This window comes from Coturnix japonica, chromosome 8 (assembly GCF_001577835.2).
Source record: "Coturnix japonica isolate 7356 chromosome 8, Coturnix japonica 2.1, whole genome shotgun sequence".
Classification (NCBI taxonomy): Eukaryota; Metazoa; Chordata; class Aves; order Galliformes; family Phasianidae; genus Coturnix; species Coturnix japonica.
Genome location: NC_029523.1, coordinates 2,311,765 through 2,331,662, shown reverse-complemented (window position 1 = coordinate 2,331,662; position 19,898 = coordinate 2,311,765). Strand labels below are relative to the sequence as shown.

Sequence of the window (19,898 nt, the reverse complement as noted above, 5' to 3'; positions counted from 1 at the left end):
TCAGTCTTGGTAATTATTTTCCAAAGCAACTGTTAAATTTTCTATGTCAATTACAGCCGACTTCTCAAACACTACCTTCTAAACAGTGATGTTCACTGCTTAAGTTACGGTGTTAAAATAGTGCGACTTACCTCAAAACCAAAGCTGAAAAAACACTGAATTCTGTATTGTATCACAGTGCATACACCCAACATGCTACAAAGCCCATGCAACTTTCAACAGCTCTGTAGATTTTACCATGGACAATATTTAACAAACACAGAAGATATAATAAACAGATAAAGCCTATTGTTTTCTCAAGTTCACTTTTATAAAAGCTCTGCTTGAAATCCACAGTGATTTCAGTAAGCCTTTGTTGCTAAATATGCTATCCTGCATACTCCGAGGTTTATCTGAAAGAGCTCAAGTAGAGCAAAGGACTCGTCTTTTTCAAGAGTCAACCACGAGCAGGTATTGCACAATCAGGCACAAGGTTTACAAACAGCTACACATCTGTAGTTTATATTAATTTCTATACAAGCTTTCTTTTCTTATGGTATTACACTGTTAAGTGGCGATCAAAGTATTATTGCATTAGGAAATTTAGTCCTGCAGAAGTAGCTTATTTTCATCCTTTTTCTAATTAAAAAATAATAGAAAAATTAACAGCAAAATGATAAAAATTTTTAAAAAGTGTTCTTGTCAGAAGAGAGGAAAAGGCGGGTCTTTTCCCCCTTCTAAGAAAACAAAGGATTCCTGAAAGTCTTGCACTGATTTATTTTTCCAATTTTAAATACCTTAGGAGTAGCGGAACTGCTACTGGCATGGTAGTATTTCTAACAGTCAATAAATCTAAAATATTATGTGTGAATATTGGAATGAAGCCATTAAGAAGATTACAGCATGCAACACAGCAGAGGGTCCGCATGAAAAAAGGACTGGTAATTCAGGACAACTGTGACCACTGACCTCTGCACAGTCAAGACCACTGGTCAGTCTGACAGAATAATAGAGTTCACATGCATAGAAAGTCATCCAGCCTGTGACTATAATTTAAATACTTAAAAGAATGATTTAAAAATGCCTTTAAATCTCGGTTAATTTATTATGCAGCTTATTAGATAATGTCATATAGCAGTATTTTTCAATCTTAAATTTATCTTTAAAAAAGCTCAGATTGGGGACACTTTACTAAGGTAAACTGTTAAATACCTATGCCAGAAGGACACCTCCAGGCACAGTGATCGAGAAAATAAATACTCAGTTTTCATCAGAGACAAGAAACAGTTTTAGAAAAATCTTTGAGAATATTATGTTCCTTTTGTTAGGCTGTTAATCTATCTGGAACCAATTTTTCGAAGGCATGGGTAGACTAGAGTTTCTTTTATATTTCCAGTTCTTCATCCTATTTTAACACCCTTCAGTGGTACTCCTTCTTATCATATTTTTTCATCAGAAGTTTTACCACCTTTGTACATAAGCTTATGAGTCTTATTTATATAGGCCAAAATATTTCACGTACGTAAGCATCTGACATTTGCTCTCATGTTTCAAGCCTAACATGTCACTTTGGCTCTGCAGTCCTACTTCTTACTATTTTAACCCAGATGTTAGCAGTTGAACTGTCCCTGATGAATACAGAAGGATAAGCATTCTGCCATTTTTTGTGCCAAAGCCTGGACTCTGTCTTTTGTTCGCAGATTTTTAACTATAATTTTTGCTTTCCATTAATTTTTCATTAAATTGTTTTATATATTAAAGTATAGAAGGAGATTAAATTATTCAGAAGATTCATTATAAAATCCTAAAATAACTTCTGCGAGTATATTTTGCATAAAACAGTGCTGTTGTTTTCTTGTTGTGTTCTTTTTCCAGTTTTCTTCAGTGAAGAATAGACTTTAGTGAAGTCTATTGTATAGTCTGCACATTAGATAAAATTCACTAGCAATAGTAACATATGTATGTATATCCTGAGGGAGAATATACTCTTAAAATTACAAAGAACTGTAACTTCTACTTCTTTTCACACTAGCATATTCATTTAGAGATCACTTTGGTATGCATCTGTAAAACACACAAGAGCTTACATTCATTGCAGTTTCATTTCCACTGGTCCAGAGGACATCCAGCTACTCTGTGACCAATGATGTTGCCTAATTCTCAATTCTACATCTAGCTATTATTTGACAAGAGGGATGTACCTCCATGACATTATAACCTCAACCTTTTACACTGAATACAAGGTCAAGTAAAATTACCAACACAATAGAAAAAGATTCATTTTTTAACTTCACTTGTTATACTCTCATGAATTACAGTACGTTGAATGTTTTTTTATAATCAGTTTCTTATACATCACTGAACTGCAGTTGATTCTGAATCAAGAGGAAGACTGACCAGATGTGCTACAAAAAGTCTAGGTTTAAATGCTATTATAATCAAAGGGGACTTAATAAAATTAATGTAATCATCAAGAGTTTGATTTCTATTGTTTCAAATACATACAAGTTATCAGCAAAAACAAAGTATGTAGTGACAAAAATAGCAAGTCACATCAGCTCCTTTCTTTGATTACGACAGTTTGTTTTTGTGATTTACAATTTCAGAAAACGTAGCCCTTTGATTTCAAATTTTGATATAAAATTCTTTGTGCTGACAACAGTTTGTGCATCTATAAGTAAATAATCAAAACAGTGAATTCAAAATAATTTTTTTTCAGAGCTCTGCTGGGGAACACAAGGTAAGTGAATTTCGTGACTATATAAAATGTTATACAGAACATGTTCCCCTATAGGCAATAGGAAAAAAAAGGAGGGGGAGACCCTCTGCAAGATCAAAGTCCAGAAAGAACTGGCACTTAATTTATCATCCTTTACAGACAAAAGACAGTTTTCGTCATTTCAAAAGGATCAGATGTCTTTTATGACAAACTGGGTTTGCAGTTTAATTTACAAATAGAATTCTAAGTAAGCAGTCTTTGCTCTGCCAAAGCAAATGACAAACAGTATAGGTTTTCATTCGTGCAGCCCTCAGCAGGATAGAAGAGATTAAAAAAAAAACTGAAATAATTTAGAGAAAACAAATAAATGTTTCAGAAAGTTGAAGAAGATCAAAGCCTGAATTTTCTGACCCCAACTGTACGAGCATTTCTTATTATATTGACCAGTGCCATCAGATCATTAATTAAAAGGAAAACGCTGGCAGGTGGCAGGGAAGGAGAAGCCGATAATTGGCCCCCTTCTTCTTTTTGCCTTCAAAAACTCTCTCGTTCTTTTGCAAGACATGCCACTAGGCAGACAGAAATGCCTACTTTGTAATATAATGATTAAGATGAGATGAAGAGACTCTCGCGTTTAGAGCAGCTATGCCTAATGAATGCAGCTAGCTTTATAATTATGATCCTACTTTTACAATAAGAAATATGATTTTCCATTCAACATCCCCTCAACTGTCAGAAATGTAAAATATCAAATATAGGGGACTACATTTGCTGCTTTTTACCCCCTTATTTCTTTTACAGCAGTTAGCAAAACCATGCAAAAATAGCAGCTCTATAAAAGAGAAATCCCAAGAAACATCTGTAAGACTCACCACTTCACCGGGTAGGTTGTTCAGGTCATTAAAAGGGTTTTCTAGATTGTTTGTGTCAACATTTAGCAAAACCACATCTTCCAGTGATCTATTTTTCACTCTCTGAAAAGAGAAAAAAATAGCAAAAAAAATTTTACTATGGCATCCTCCTTTAAGTGCATTTTTACTATTAGTATTAGAAATTATGATTTTACAAAGAATAATACTGGCAAAGACAAGGTTGAGCCTTGACACGTAGGATCTGTGAATTAGACACAGGAGCCAAAGATTAACAGAATACTTCATTCTTGTCGTACACTGTCGTTATAATAACCTCTGAAATATAGGAGCATTCAATAAATTAATTCCTGAAAACAGAATTATTTAAAACAGTTAAGCATAATATTATATATATATTCCACACACACACCTTTTAAAAACATTTCATTCTTTCATATTTGTGAAAATTAGATGGGATATTAATCATATAACCGGAAGAAAATAGAGCAAAGTAATTATTTTCAGATTTAAGTCCCAGGCATGTGATCATGTGATGTCTACTAGTATCTCAAAATATATTCTTTTGTCACTGGACTTGACTAACAGTTATGAATTAAACAATTTATTCCTTTAAGAGAGCAGGTTTTTAAAACGCATATAAAATTCTTCATGTATGGTCCTACAATAATATGCAATATTATGGGTCAGAAAATAGTATCAGGATTTCAGTGATTTCATTCACAGAGACTATTTGTTTTGTCATTTTCTGACTAAATAAAGATCCTAGTCAGGACATTACAATCAATGCACATAGATTACAGGAGCTTGGTCAATGAGAAAAGAATATTTTGCCTACAATTAGGAAACATAAAAGTGCCAGAAGTTCAGACAGGAAGAGAACTCATTGGTTTAGCAAATGTGAATTCTTCCTCAGAAACTGCACTAGTAGAAGAATAAAACAGTTCCTAGATCAATTACCTATACTGCATGATATTCATGTTACACACATAGACAGACCTACCTGTGTCATCAAACAGGAACAGAAGGAGACAAAACAATTTGTTTTTTCTATGACTCAGCTACTACTTATCACTCATGTGAGATCCGCTGTTTTGTTATATGGTTAAGTCTGAAAAGGCTTTTGGTTTTTGACAAAATTTTCTGTTTTGTAAAATAAAAGTTATAAATTTTATTAGATGAATGCTGGACTCCAATTTATAGTGGGAGAAGAATGGAAGTCAGCTGCTAAATCGGAGGGATGCTGACTTTTACTTGATGATGACCCAGAATTAAATTTAATTACTATTACTGGAAAGATCTGAAATGCTGTTGAACTTCTAATAAAAGCATAAAAAAATAGTATCATTGAGATGTTAATACAGAAACAAATCATGATGTAGAGCATGCATTTTTCAAGACAGCATTTCAAAAGCATCATTCCAAATAGGGACAATTTCAACTTCTTAAAACACTGAAGCTTAATGTCTGTAATTCTGAGCTAATAATTGGGGACATTTCCTGAAGCATTTCCATTGAAATTATTTATGGTACACACATGTCATACTTATCACTATTGAGAAGGGCATAAGAAACTTACCTCTATTAAGCTTAAGTGGACACCAATTAGATAAGGCATAGGTGCACTGAAGAAAAAAAAGACAAAATCCAATTATCTTTTAGCTACAGCAGCATTTGTGGATTAAAACATTTAAATTGTTAGCTTATTTGGCCTCCAGGTAACATTCACTGTGTAAGCCTGTATTAAGCGTATACTCTTGAATTTTTTACTAGCTGAGAGGAATTATTATCATTATTACAGTGAAGCACAGATGACCACAAAATAAAGGACACTGGTCCTAACTGAGGAATTACAAATGAAATGATGCGTAAGGCTTCCTAACATCCGGCATATATAACTTCAATGACTACTGTATGGCCACTATAGTAAAAGCAATTCTATCCTAGTGAGAAAATTGGCCATCTCCAAAAGCACAACAATTTTCAAATGCCATTCTGGAGAATATGGTGTCAGTGAGCAGTGCTCATATAATAACTCATGTAACATCTTATATGACCCAAGATAGCAAGCTTATCATTTCCAATTTGCATGAGACAAGGAATCATTCTCCACAGAGCCTCTGCAACAAGACCTCCTGCAATATGAAAGCAATAAAGTAAACTGGTCCATTTTCATAGTTTTCGATAATGTTTGCTTTCTGCCATTCATCTGATAATACATTTACTATCCAGTGTTAAAGGAAAAAACACCATCAAAAATCATCATTGTGCTTTTTTATGCTGTGAATTTACTAAAAATATTCTCTCCAGAGAAGCGAGCAATAGATAGACCTGTTCAAGGAACTCTGTGGGAAATGAAATTCTAAGAGAGCAGAGAGAAAAATCAAAAATAAGGACAAAAAATAAATGAAGGCGAGACCTCTGATATGAACAGTGCATTAATCTGATCACCCAGCTGAGCTTAATGAAGCACTGACTACTCAGGGACTCACTTGCTGAGGACCAGGAGGGGCTTCCCTGGGCCACTTCCCATGACCTCGGCAGTGCAGGCCCAACTCTGTGAGAGGAGCAAATGCAGGTGGCTACAGCCACAGATATTGTAGAAAAATCTGGGCACGCTATGGATTATCCAATTGTTCTCATTAGGAATGTTGAGTGAAACAAAAGAAAACAGAACAAAAAAAAGTAACAAGTAACTGACTGATGAAAACAAGTTTAAAATATGTCTACACTATCAAAAATCAAATGTTTGGAGAGACTGCTCTATGCCTTGAGGACTTCCCTTCCAAAAAGGGAAATGAAGACTTCCACAGTATCTTATTCTTAGCCCAATACTGAAAATCTGTGACCATTTCAGCCAGGCTAGGGTCTTATGCCTCCCAGACTAAAGATAAATTACATGAAAACACAAATGGGTCTCTCTCCAAGAATGTGCCTGTACAGCAGATGCACATACATTCATATGTAGCGAGGAATTAGACAGCTTGAAGACACTATAATTTCAAGAGTGTCTGACACTAGGCAATATATTTGAGTGAACAAATGCGAGTGACTGTGGTTGGCGCTTAAGTGCAGATTCTTCTGCTGAATGCTGAGCAAAACAGATCCTCCTCGGGTTCATCACATCAGAGCACCTCAGTGTTACAAGTGACACAAACCGGAGAAACTACAATGAAAAGAAGTGCTATATCACCTATGTATTTCAAGCACAGTTTTCCAGCAGCTTCACTAGGCCTGTACTGACTTGTAGTAGCTGATGATTTGCTCCATTAATAAATCTGTCATTAGAAAGGGTAGCGTACAGAACAAAGCAACAGCTACGTCATTCCAATTTCAAAGTTAACAGAACAAAGCTAATTAGATAAACATATATTGAAAATGCAGGAAATAAAAAAAAGCAGGTATGAGAAGTCAACTTGATTTTCAGCAAAGAATTAGTTTCATCACTGCTGGACACTGAAGCCCTAAAACCAGTTTTGCAACATGTACACAAAGTTGCTTATTGTGGTAGTACTGGGAGCTGCTATACAGTTTTTCACCTACTTATGCAAGTTATTACAAAAAATGTTATTAATCTACAGCATCATTTCCTAAAATAATTATTATGTTACACCAAACATGCATGTTAATTGGAAAATAACTGCCCTATTCTCAGGAAAAGAGGCATGAATATATCCCAATTCAGGAGAGATCAAATCTCTTAAGAAGACACACTACAATCCTAACTTGAATTTTCTAATTGCATTATGTGCTGAACACAGCATCAGTAGAACAGATGCTTTATCATCTACAGACTAAACTGTCATACACTCTTATAGCAGCAACTTAGTTTGCCAAGAAATCACACAAATTCGATAAAATGTGCTTTACCCTTTACACAAATTGATTTTATTCAAATATAACTACTATAAGAACGATCAAACTTAATTCCTCTGAAAGCTTTCCTGAAAGCCAGACCCTAACATGCAACCATATCGTACAATGGCCTGAGTTGGAAGGGATCTCAGGGATCACGTTCCAGAGCCCCTGCCAGAGGCAGAGTTGCCAGCCACCAGGTCAATACTAGACCAGGCTGCCCATCCAACCTGGCGTTAAACACCTCCAGTGATGGAGTACCCAAAACCTCACTGGGCAGCCTGCACCAGCACCTCACCACCCTCTCAGTGAAAAACTTCCCCCGACATCTCATCACCATCTTCTCTGCCACAGTTTAAAACCATTCCCTCTTGTCCTATCACTGTCTACCCTTATTAAAAATTGATTTCCCTCCTGCTTATAAGTTTCCCTTTAAACACCAGAAGGCTATAATGAGATCTCCGTGCAGCCTTCTCATTTCCAGACTGAACAAGCCCAGCTCCTTCACCTTCACCCTGTCTTCATGGGAGAGGTGCTCTAGCCACCTGAGCATATTTGCAGCCCTCCACTGGATCTCATTGTCTAGTACTTTGTTGTTCTTTAGAAAAAGGAATTGATGTCTCCTTATTTTCATATGTTTGTTCCAATTCTCACATTGGAGATGTCAGTAGAATTTAAGGCCAACATATGTTAAATGGGGAAAGAAAAATCAAGTCAATAGACAGTACTGCTCCCACACAGGATTCCAAACATATTCATAACCAGCCTGGATTGCACAACACTCCACACTGGTGGACTGTCAGTACATTTAAAGCTTGTCTTCACTTGAAATTGCTTGATAGAACCAAAGAGGTTTTTTGATTACAAAGTGGGTGAATTTAAGTGCAGATTTAACTCATCGATGCACTTTGCTTTTCTCACACCCACAAAACCCACCAGCCAAGCAGTTCAATTTTCTAAATTCTAACCCCTATAGAATTATATCATTTATCTTTAGGAAATTTCAAAAATGTATAGTTCAACTCATCACAAACAAAAAGGTGGATTTCTCACAAACATGTTGGATGATTAATGTGCAAAGCACGTTGCAGGATCAGGTCCTGTACTTAGAGCAGTAAATTTACATGTATTTTATCTTTGTTTAAACACATTCATACTCCCTTCAAATAGCCAACATTATCAAAGAGATAATCCTCTGCTTTGTTTATTTTACTATCATTCCAGAATACTGCTAAGAAATTGAGTTAGTGGGAGACATCTCAAAGAGAAAGTTAAACAACATAGTTTTTAAAGCAGGAAAATGCATTATGTTTAAGAGGAAAATAAGTGTTTTCATAAAAGCAATTATTCTGTCCACGATATCAAAATGAAAATATACCAAAAAAAAAAACCCCAAACATTTAGGAAATTATTTAATTCACTTTTAATTGATCTTCTTGAACCACACACTAGGTCTGGTCTAAGAAATACTTTGACTCCATAAATTCATCAAGTTTTTCTAACCTTGCATACTATAAAGCTAACAGGAAAACATTTATTCACTGTTAGACACGGAAGTAAGAAGAAAGGTAAGTATTTTATGCTTTTATTACACTGTTCCAAACTACCTCTGAAAAAAAAAAACAAAAACATTCAAACCAAACTTGATCATAGAATCATAAATACATGACAATCTAATAAAAGTCTGAGTTACTGCTGCTGTAGTAAATTCATCAACTGTGCATTTCCTTCTGTGAAGTTTATGTTTCCATTTAATCAATATAAAGAAAAGGAAACTTTTTTTTCTCCATTCTATTGTCACGCAGTAAAAGAGAAAAGAAGATATAAATGAGTTTTACAAGTTTAAGAAACTCCATGCTTCTTTTTAATGAGTAAAAACATTCTCAGGTCACACCATAACGACCTGGAATCTCAAGTATTATCATCATCACAAGCAGCTGTATACAGCATCTAACGTTATTATTTCTGAAAACATCTTCTGTGCTCAGGAGGGCAAATAAAAAGTCTTCTAGCATGCAGGATGCACTCGGCAGGGTACAACTTAAATAGGGGTGTTGATCTACCTTCTGAGAACAGCATTTATGGATGATACTGAAGAATATGAAAAGCTTCTGGCAAGTAAGTTCAAGTAATACAAAAACTAAACAAATACATCCAAGCTATATCCCCATCTTGGTGCATTTTATCAAAGCTAGGAGGGAAAAAATGGGACTGAGCTTCTCCAGAAGAAAACTATCATTAAAGATGAAAGGCTTAGCTACTGTTGAAAGCAAAGCATGAAGGGGGTGTTTTTAAAAACAAAAAATAATATACAGATGAAGTACAGGAATCATCCCAGGCAAAGTTATACCATGGGCAGACATTGAAAACTTGAGGAAAAAATATCAAAGACTGAAGGAAATTTAATGAGAATTTCTTTCAAAACAAGAAGTTAGTTGGAGTGGGTGGGAGTTCAATCAAACATCAACAGGTTCCTGATAAGAAAAAAAAGCAGCCCTACAAGCACATAAACATAATTTATTTCTGCAAAGAAAAACTGTTAACAAAATGCTAGAACCAGGCTGGTACACATCTGACTTGGACTTGGGTATTGTATATAATACATTTTGATCTTTAAAATAGCTTTAAATGGTTCATTTATTCACCACAGATTCCTAGCATCAATTTGAAGTGAAAGCCTCCAGATACTCTTGTATTAGTTCCCTAAGAAAGCTCATTTGGTAACATTTGGCACTACTGCCAACAGAAGTAAATATTTTCTTAGCCTGAAATCTTAAAATTCAAGTATCTGGAATTGAAAATTACCTCAGATTAGCCTGGTATAATGAGTAATGAATGACCTTCACAAAGGAAACATCATCCCTTGAAGGATCAGAAGTTACTCAAATCAGAAGTCAAACGTTAAAAAAAAATTTAACAAACACGTGAAGTCAGCTATGTAGACAGAAAAACATCAGAAGTAGTATTTGTTATCAGTTCCTACAATTAATTTGTTTTACATATAATACAGAGATTTAAGCAAATTTGGCCGTGTGTTGGACACGATCCTGAACCTGGTTGACGCTAAAGCACAGACACGGAATCATTCCTTAGACCTAAGAAAAACACTGATGCTTAAAAACACTAATGCTTAATTCCAGAAAGATCAGTCAGTGTTTTTCAAGTGCTGCAATCAGAATCATCTACCTGAAGTTAACGTAAACATTAAATAAATGAAAACCATAAAACTGTTGCATTCAACTAATTGAACATTAAAACTCTACCAATGAGACATGAACTGTTATTATAAGCATGATTCTTAGATGCTCTGCTGACTGTAATCAGGACAGTAATTATAAAACCACGTAAAGACATGACGAAATATCTCTGTTCAAGACATTATTGAGCACCAACTGAAGTGCTTACATGAATAAGACCCTGTGCATTTAGTCATGCAAGTAGATCTTGTTTTCATGAGTTACTTGGAATTATAAGACAGGCAAGAATCTCAGAAGCACAGACAACTGGTGCTACCTTACCAGCAGTAGTCCAGGAGATGCGGAGGAAGCACTGGGATGTAAATGTGCTGCCAATACATGGGATACAATAACGCAGCTGATGCATGAACACAAGCAGTTAACTAAAAAAAAAGAAAAATCATATACATAGAATTAGCAACGAAAACAAAGATGAAAAATAAACAACATTTTAAAATAAATGTTTATGTTTGGAAGAAACTTCACCTCCTCAAGCCACGTATGATAGTATTTTTAATTACTTAACTATATCTACACATAAATCTAACATATGCACAGCATTCACAAGAAGTTGGACTGATGAGTCAAATTCCAAGTCAGCCCTCCTCAGCTCATCCGAACAAGATCAGCACGCAGTTGTTGATGCTTGTCATGGTCAACAGTTGCAGGTATAGTCACACACACAGCCCAAATCTAAAATCCAGTTCTAAATCTGTCACTCTATTTCCAAATTACATTTGCAAAAATAAATTCACTCTATAGTGAATGTTCCCTGTGACAGTATTGCAACTGAGTTACAACTTTCAAAACCTCCTGCTTCTCTCTCCCAGTCCCTAAAACAGAAACTACAAGTCTGGCAGCCAGCATCACCAGAAGATGAAGAACTCCTTGGCCAAGAAAGGAGTTACAATCTGCTTCCATTCAAAATGGTCACATAGACATATCTGGTTTCTGTTGGTTTCTGTGCACTTTCAGTTTATTTTTTGCTTATTTTCTGGTTAATTTTCAAACAAAGCATCACTGTGGAATTGATAAGGAGCTATGTCTTATTCACTTCTTGAGCAAACAAAATAATGTGCAGTACATCATGAATTCAAATACTGCATTACTATTAGGGAATCAGTCCATTTTATTTACGTTACTAAGTATCCACAGAATGAGAAAATATCAAGAACATGTTCAAAATGAGGCAGCCAATAACCACCATATAAAACACTACAAACCTGACAAAAAATTATATATATAAATTTACGTGTATATTAATGTGTATAAATACAGCCTCACTTGAGATCAATTGGAATAAAAACTGCTTGAAAACAAAAACAAAAATTAAGAAACTCAAGCGTAAGATTTAACACAATCTCTTATGGGTTTGGCAGGTTACACCCAGAGAGCACTTTCTGTAATTGATGCTATATTGTCCTTCTGCTTTTCTGCTTTACTTACCAGCATCGTCTAATGAAGGCTAAGCATGGAAGCACACACAAAGGGAATGCCCCACACGGAAGACTCCAAGCTTATGGAAGAAGACAAGGCTGTCCTAATGTTTTATATCACAACAAAATTACTGTCTGAGGTTAACTTGATTATTACTGCCCTTTTTTAGACGCGTGCTTTTACAGTAACAAAATGAAGAGCTAAAAATAAAATGTAAATCCTGCCCATGTAGCAAGTGCTAAAAAATTATGGATTTTACAGGAAAAAAAGCCCCTGTTGGTGAAACAGAACAGCAGTTAAAGCTCTCACACCCAGGCTGGCTTGGATAGTTACTCCTGTAAATAAAAATTACGCAGTAATTTTTAATGTATATTTTTACACTAAAAAGAAGAAAAAAAATCATTACAATAGCACAGCAGCAGAAATCAGGGACAATTACAATTTGTGCAGCACAGTTTGCTCAGCACTCAGATTAATATAACACGATTAAATATGGAAAAGAAGAGGGTCTGAAAGCTCCTAAGGGATATCATTAGGGCAAATTGCCAAAGAATGAAACATGAGCCAGTCAGGAGAGCTGGAAGCTGCAGCAGTACCAAGGGACCGGAGAGCTCGACAGTTGGAGCTTCAGCGCGGTGTGAGCTGCGGGTTAAGGCGACGGGAGGCTGCTCGCTGACACGCGGGATGTCACCATTGACCGGCACGCGGCCCGCACCTGACAGCTCTGCTGCAGGAAGCCAAGGATATCATCATCCCCTACTTAAACTGGTCAGTTCATATTAACATTTCGTTTCCTAGCTTCACGGCAAACAGCTGCAATTACTCTCAGTTCAGACTTACCAAAAAGGCTGTTTTAATAATTAGAGTTTGGCAACTAAGAATTAATTGATTTGAGGGATGAAATTAATGAACACTTACCACTCTTCTACGTGGTAGAATTTATGAGCTTTATTTTCAATTTTGTTCCCGCCAATGTTTAGTTACTACTACTAACAGTGCAAATCAAGCCCAATATTATGGGTTTAGGTCCTTTAATAATTCCATATTCACTCCAAGTAATCATAATGCCCACATAATAGTCTTTACAGAATAGACATTTCAAATCACAATTGCCTATACAGAAATCAGCATGTAACTCAAATCACAGACTGAATTAAGCTGAGCATACAGTCACATGGGTGACCCTCCTCCTCTTAATAATTATTCTAAAATTAAGAATTAACGTGATGACACAATTTGAATAGAGATTTTTCTGTCTTAAGTATGTCTGTGTTGCATTTCAGCTCTTACTTTAGCAGAAAAAGGGGGCAATTCCATTAAAAACAGTATTTTTATTAACTTTTGTTTCAGAATCTATATTTCTGTGTAGCACTCAGACTGACATTTAACATAAAAAAAGAAGAGCACTTCTAGCGGGAACAGTAAAGATTACTTATGCATCCACATTTTGCTCTATTGGCTCTCACCCTTATTTTCAATAACTTTCAATCTAATGTCTCATTTCTAAATTTCTATTTACTCTACTGCAGTATATTTCCACATATTTTAACATGGCAGGAATACGTTTCGGTTTCCTGCTGTACACAGCCTGCAACACAAGCAGCTATGGGAGTCTGCTACTCTTCAAACCGCGTGACATTTTTAATACTGTGCCAACTTTGTCTTCAAGCAAATACTGATACGATAATTATGGATTTCATATCAAAACACGCTTTCTGGCAAATTTTCTTTTTAAGCGTTTCAACACTGAAAGGCACTAGCTATTTAAATAACATACCTTTTTAACTATCGCACTATCACATACAAAGAGATGGAGATACAGAACACTGTACATCTCATAATAATGCTGCAAGTTCAAAGTAACCAGTTCAAGTGAATACACAGAGAGCATGCAGAACCCAGCTTCTTCTATCAGAGCCTGGAGATGACCAAGATATCACGCGATATGAGGAGAGAACATCTGATGGCAGCTATGCTTGGGAGAAAAGCCAGTAAAAGCAGGAATGGGTACCTGTGGGAAGCTGGTGGAAGAGAGGGGAAGACACAGAGCTCCAAGTGGAGAAACCAGCCTCTGCTGCTTGACTGAGTGGAAAGCAGTGCAACAGGTGAGATCTTTTGCAGAAAACAGTCCTTTGTATTGTTTACTGAAAAAGGTACTTGCATGGAACATGTTTGTTCACAATCCACTTTTAAATAAATTATTTAGAGAAACGGCATAGTTTGTAGAAGTCTACAATTCAGAATAGGCAGTTATTACCCCTTAATCATGAGGTTTTCTTCAAAACTTTGCAAAACCTTTCCTACTTTACCTGTGACTACTGCAGATTACATCAGCAGGGAACTCAGATTGCTTTCATAGTAAAACTTACAGAAAATTGGCTGTATTTTTACACACGCACACAAACAAATCAGTGCTCAACTGTGCAATATGGTAAACATCCTTAATTTTTTTTAAAGGAAGCAGGAAGTTTCTGCAGGGACTACGTATTGCACTTTGATAGCCTACCATGTGTTTGAAGCAGCAAATGACGTTGGGATATACATTACAGTCCACTGCAGTGGAGAAAGTTACTGGCATTGTATCACAGCTCCCTGCAAAATGGACTGACAATTTTTAAATAAAGATTGCATCCTTCGAACCCTATGTGTCAATATTGAACTGAACTTTCAGTACATCTCCAGAAATTGTTACTTTTTTAGAACATTTCTCTTTATTTCAAACAATTTCTTCCAGATTAAAACTTTTATTTAATCTAATATTGAGTTAAAGCAAATGGGTTTAAAAAAAATAAATAATCACATAAACAACTTGAGTCTATAAAAATTTAGTTTTGAATGGTGCGTTTTGAGAGGACAAGAAAAAAAATTTGTGTCCCATTCTATCAGTTAATGAATTTATTAATGTTAGAGCATAACTGAGAATTTCAGCTTGTTCCCAGTCTCTTCTGATAACTGTGGTACGAGTTGCCACCTCAACTTTCACCACATGATGAGGAAAGCAAGAAGGGTTTTTGCTAAAGTTCTGTAGCAATTCCAGCACAATCATTTTCTCCTCATTAAAAAAAGTCATAACTGTGTGTGAGCAGATAATAGAATTTCTCCAAACAGTGGAAAAATGTATCACAAAGTTTGTAAGCAAAATTCATCATTGGGTGACAGTAAATTGATGAATACAAACTTCCAACAAGGCTGAGATGATACACAAATCCCAGAGAGACCAAGGAACTCCCTTCTACCTCACAGCACCGAGCTGACACTCAGGAAAGACTGCTCAAAATTTACACAGTGCTGAACAGGAACAGTCTAGTCTGAACAGCTTTAGTTCAAGGCCTTTTTCAAAGCAGGTTTACCCGCTCCTGGGCAGCTACACCTTCCCTCCCATGCATCTGTAACAATTCTAACGTGCATATCTGCTACTCCAATATTCAATTTATCAATGAACTGTGGATTTTAAATTGAGTAGGCTTTTTTGTTTTTAGTTAAAACTACAGCAATATATCTAGAACAAAGATTTTCCACAGGCTCATATATTATGTTTATTTTATACCCATTACTTATACAATTTCCATGAGTAATACGAAAACAATTATTCTGTATCCCATAAAAAATTATTATTTCTCATCTACTTCTTACTTTCTATGAAGAAAAGAGCCTTTATTTACAGCAGCTTCAATAACCCAAGGTAGAAAGAGATTCAGAGCACAGGTGACAAGGCTTACACACACATTGCAGTGTAAGAGCTAGAAAGACAGAATTTGATTAGCAGAATCTTGTCTGAAAGCCAAATATGGCAACAGAAGTTAGACAAAACGCTTAAGTAAAATTAACCCATGACACCATACAACCTTTCAAAATCTACAGTAAGTAACTAAAGAATTACCATGAAAAAAGCCATTTCCTGAAAAGCCTTCAAACACTGTCAATCTCTGTCAACACCATGTCCAGAAATGTCTACTGGAGTGCTCTCTCCCTCCTCCCTCGCAGTACCACTGGGCTAAAGAATCGTTTCCCTCCCACTGCCTTGACCACACATATGTTGAAAGATGCCAAAGATTCTGTTAACTCATCTACATCAGTAATGCCTACAGCAATAAGTTGTAGAGGGTCACCATTTCTATTCAGTAGCTGCCATCAACCTGGACTAACTCTTAGTGCACTTACCCCAGAACTCCTGCACATCAGAATCACTGTAAAAGCAATGGCCTCTTCCTGAAGGAGAAGCCTTTATCAGGTGAAAGGAAGCATCTCCTCTACATTATTAAAATTATTAGTTCATCAGCTTTGTCAAAGGAGACCTCCATATCTAAATCTTGCTTGGTCAACAACAAAATCAGGCCCCAAATCTGAAACAGATACTTAGTGCCAAGAGCAGTCTTCTCATCCATTTCTTGAACGAGCAGGTGAAGACTGCTGAGGATTAAAAATGGGAAGGGAGCCCTCACTTTGGCCATTTTATGGTAGAACATATAACCCTCCCCAGCTCTAAAGAATATATAGTCAGACTAAATCATACACTTAGTCTACTCTGCTGGCTTTGGAAAGAAAACAGAAGTCACCGATTAAAAAAAAAAAAAATTAAGCAGCAAAAGAGACCAGAGTATACTATCCAAGCCATGATAACCAAAGCCACTTCTCATGCATTTCCTTAATTTAGCTCCTGGCTAGTAATTTCCCATCTGCCATCCCCATAACCTCAAAGAAGAAAAAAGGGAGGGCCTTAAGTGAGCCATAGTGTATTTTCCTCCTGTTGGCAAGATGAGGCCCCCAGCACTTCTTCCTCACGTAAGGGAGAGAAAAGGGAAATATAGTCCACAAATGAAACATTTCACTTCATCCATTGTGAAAATGAAATATGGAAAAGAGAGTAATATTAAAAGCTAATCTCTTGTCTTGTCTCAGTGTCATTCAATTCCTTTTATCCTTATTCTGGAGAAGGGAAAGGGAAGGGAAGAGAAGAGTGTAGTTCATGAATCTGACAGCACTTCATTTACAATCAACTTCATTCTTTCCTTGTAATTCTCGATTCACAAAGCAGCATTATGGCATCATTCCTTCGGATTAGCTTGGAAAGGAAAAGACTGAAGACATGGTTTGTTTCTTGCCTATGGCTTCAAGAATGACATGTTTCTTAATAATGAAAGCTGAGCAGAAAATAAAATTGAAGTGGTAGTAGACAGGTGAGGATTTGGTGAGGAATATTACAGGCATACTGTGCTTCCATTAAGAACCTGCATGCACTTTTATGGATAATCTGAGGTACATATATACCCAAGTAGGTGTGGTCTGCAAAGGAAAAGTCACATAACTATTCAGTTACTCCATTTCACCATTCTGACAAAGCCTTTTTGTGTTTTATGTAGAAAAATATGCTTGAAATTAGGTCAAACCAACTTTGATACCTACCACATTAGAGATTACTACAGATTAGGTTAACTGATGCTCCTCCTACTGATACTCATTTTCTCTGTAACAAACTAATTATTCTTTTCACCACGTTAATTTCAGCTTCCTCATTTTTTCACATCTATGTATATTCTTAATAACTTGTTTATTCTCATTTTCACATTCATTTCCTAATTGCTTTACCTCTTCCTCTCTCAAAAAAAGAATACACAGATAGAAGAACATGTACCTATACATCTCTATGTCCTTTTTCTGACTATCTCATAACTCCTGCTCTTTTCCCTCATCTAATTTTATGACTCTTCCTAGGGAGGAAGAGCTTCCTTCTCATAAAATAAAGGAGTTCTGCAAACGTTCCTTGCTTCTGAAAGTTTCAAGGAAAATAGTTTTTATTAACATCTCCTCCCCCAGAGTAACTCCATGGTATGTTCTTCTGCCATACACTAATTAAGCAGCAGCAGGGAACGGCTTCCTTGTGAATAAATGACAGACAACTTATTTACTGCAAGACTAGAGATTACCACTGACTATGTTATAATTCATCTCACCATTGGTGAATTTCAGAAAAAAAAACGATAAGGCAGTAGTAAGCGAAAAAGAAGAAATCTTGCCATAATGGCATAGCAGAACAGAGAGCTAGCAGTACATTCACATGCTCTTCTGTAACTCAACTTCATGCTTCCTCTTCCCACATGAGACACTGCTGGTCATCCATAGCAACATATGGACCTCTTCATTTCTTATTTTCATGCAGCCCAACCCACTGCTGTACATGAGATTTTGAGTGGCAGAATTTACTGAATTGCCAAAGTTTACATGAAGGGAGAGAAAAAGCAACCCTTGCCCGAATCCTGGATTTCTTTGTTCTGGAAGTGCTAAATGAAAAATTTATTTTGAAATGAATGCATAGATCAATCTGTATGACAAAATGCTTTCTTGCCACCAAATTTGTGTTCAAAAGAAAACCAATAATACAGTGCCACACATTTCACACAAGGTGATAAGTAATTGCAATTTGCAGATTTTCTGAACTTCCAGTTTGAGAAAGTTTTCCAGTTCTCAAGTCGCTACAGATCCTAGCCTCAATTCGATGCCATGCTGACATCTCCTTTCCCTGCTCCCATAACTCCACTGCTAGCAGCACACTCTGGGCACACATCCTGATAGAACCTCACCTGCACTCCCAGCACCCACCTCCGGCCAACTTACCTCAACAATGGCCAGTTCATTATAGATTGCTCATACCTGAACTCTTAATTATTAAATGCCACTCTTCTTCTGTGAGCAGACCAAATGATCTAATTGACCTAACGTTTCAGAATGAATTCTAACAATACTTCTGGGAGCTCAGTAAGTATCAGCAGAATATCTGTGCTGCTTTGCAAGTTAATGATAAATTCCTACCCGCTTCCATTTTCCAAGAACTAAATTTAGCCCTTAACACATCTCTGCCCACAATGTACTACCTTGCAGGAATTTGAAATAAGAATTTCACTTCAAGTCTATATATTTTTCTTTTAATTACCGGGACAGCATTATTTGAAATCAATCTATGAAAAAGAAGGTATGTTTTCAGATGAAATCGCAACTACACTGAAGGCAGAATGAAAAAACAAATTGTAGCTATTGGTGGTTGAATTAGAACTGGGTGTATCACCCCAGCATAAGGAAACATGACGCTGTCACTAAACTGTATGACAGTTCCAAATACAATGCCATAGTTTTCCCCAACATGGAAGGCTTGTACAGAGCCAATTCTTTCACTGTTTTGACTCTTTATTTTGCAGCGGAGAAGCATCTCCACAAATAGCCAGCTTTGTACTCCAATAAAAATCCAAATGAAAGCCTGTCTTTCTGGGCTCCATATTAACATGCACTGAATTCCAAAAAATAACACCTCAGCTATCTGGCCCAGTCACAAAGCACTGCTTGGCTCGTTTCCTAAGTATACCCAGCAATCTGCAACACACACACCGCAGAGAAACTTAAATCAAGAGAGATAAAGCAACACAGCTGTTTTCTGAATCAGTTGATAGTCCTACTGTTTTGAGACATAAGGATTTTGGAATCAACTCCAGAATCTTGGATTTTGTGTCAGATGTAAAAGGATTGAAGTGATTCATAAAAATAACATGTTCAAGTGAGAATTGCTTGGCCTCCCACTCAGCTGTTCTCCTGCATCACATTCACCAAGGAGCATCCTCAACTTCTCAGTGCCCGAGTGACCACAGAGAGCACAACTGTACCCAATAAAGCAATGGAAACAAAGAACAGGCAACTACCGCTCAGACCAGCTAGCATGACCGAGTGGAACTGCACAAAGCTCTCTTTACATATAAGCAACAGTAAAAATACTTCCACAAACGTACATTGTGTGCAGATGATTTTCAGTGCCCTTCC

The 19,898-nt window shown here is 36.4% G+C and overlaps 1 protein-coding gene across 4 annotated transcripts in view; it reads right to left on the bottom strand.

The window, feature by feature from the left end:
- DENND1B (DENN domain containing 1B) overlaps positions 1-19,898 on the bottom strand; it is a 140,582-nt gene that overhangs the window by 48,070 nt on the left and 72,614 nt on the right. For all 4 annotated transcript variants that reach the window (XM_015869353.2, XM_015869351.2, XM_015869350.2 and 1 more), the window contains 3 exons: positions 10,941-11,041; positions 5,147-5,192; positions 3,571-3,672 (listed from right to left, as the gene is read on the bottom strand). In XM_015869353.2, coding sequence (XP_015724839.1) covers positions 3,571-3,672; positions 5,147-5,192; positions 10,941-11,041 — 249 coding nt within the window. The remainder of the gene's footprint in view (positions 1-3,570; positions 3,673-5,146; positions 5,193-10,940; positions 11,042-19,898) is intronic.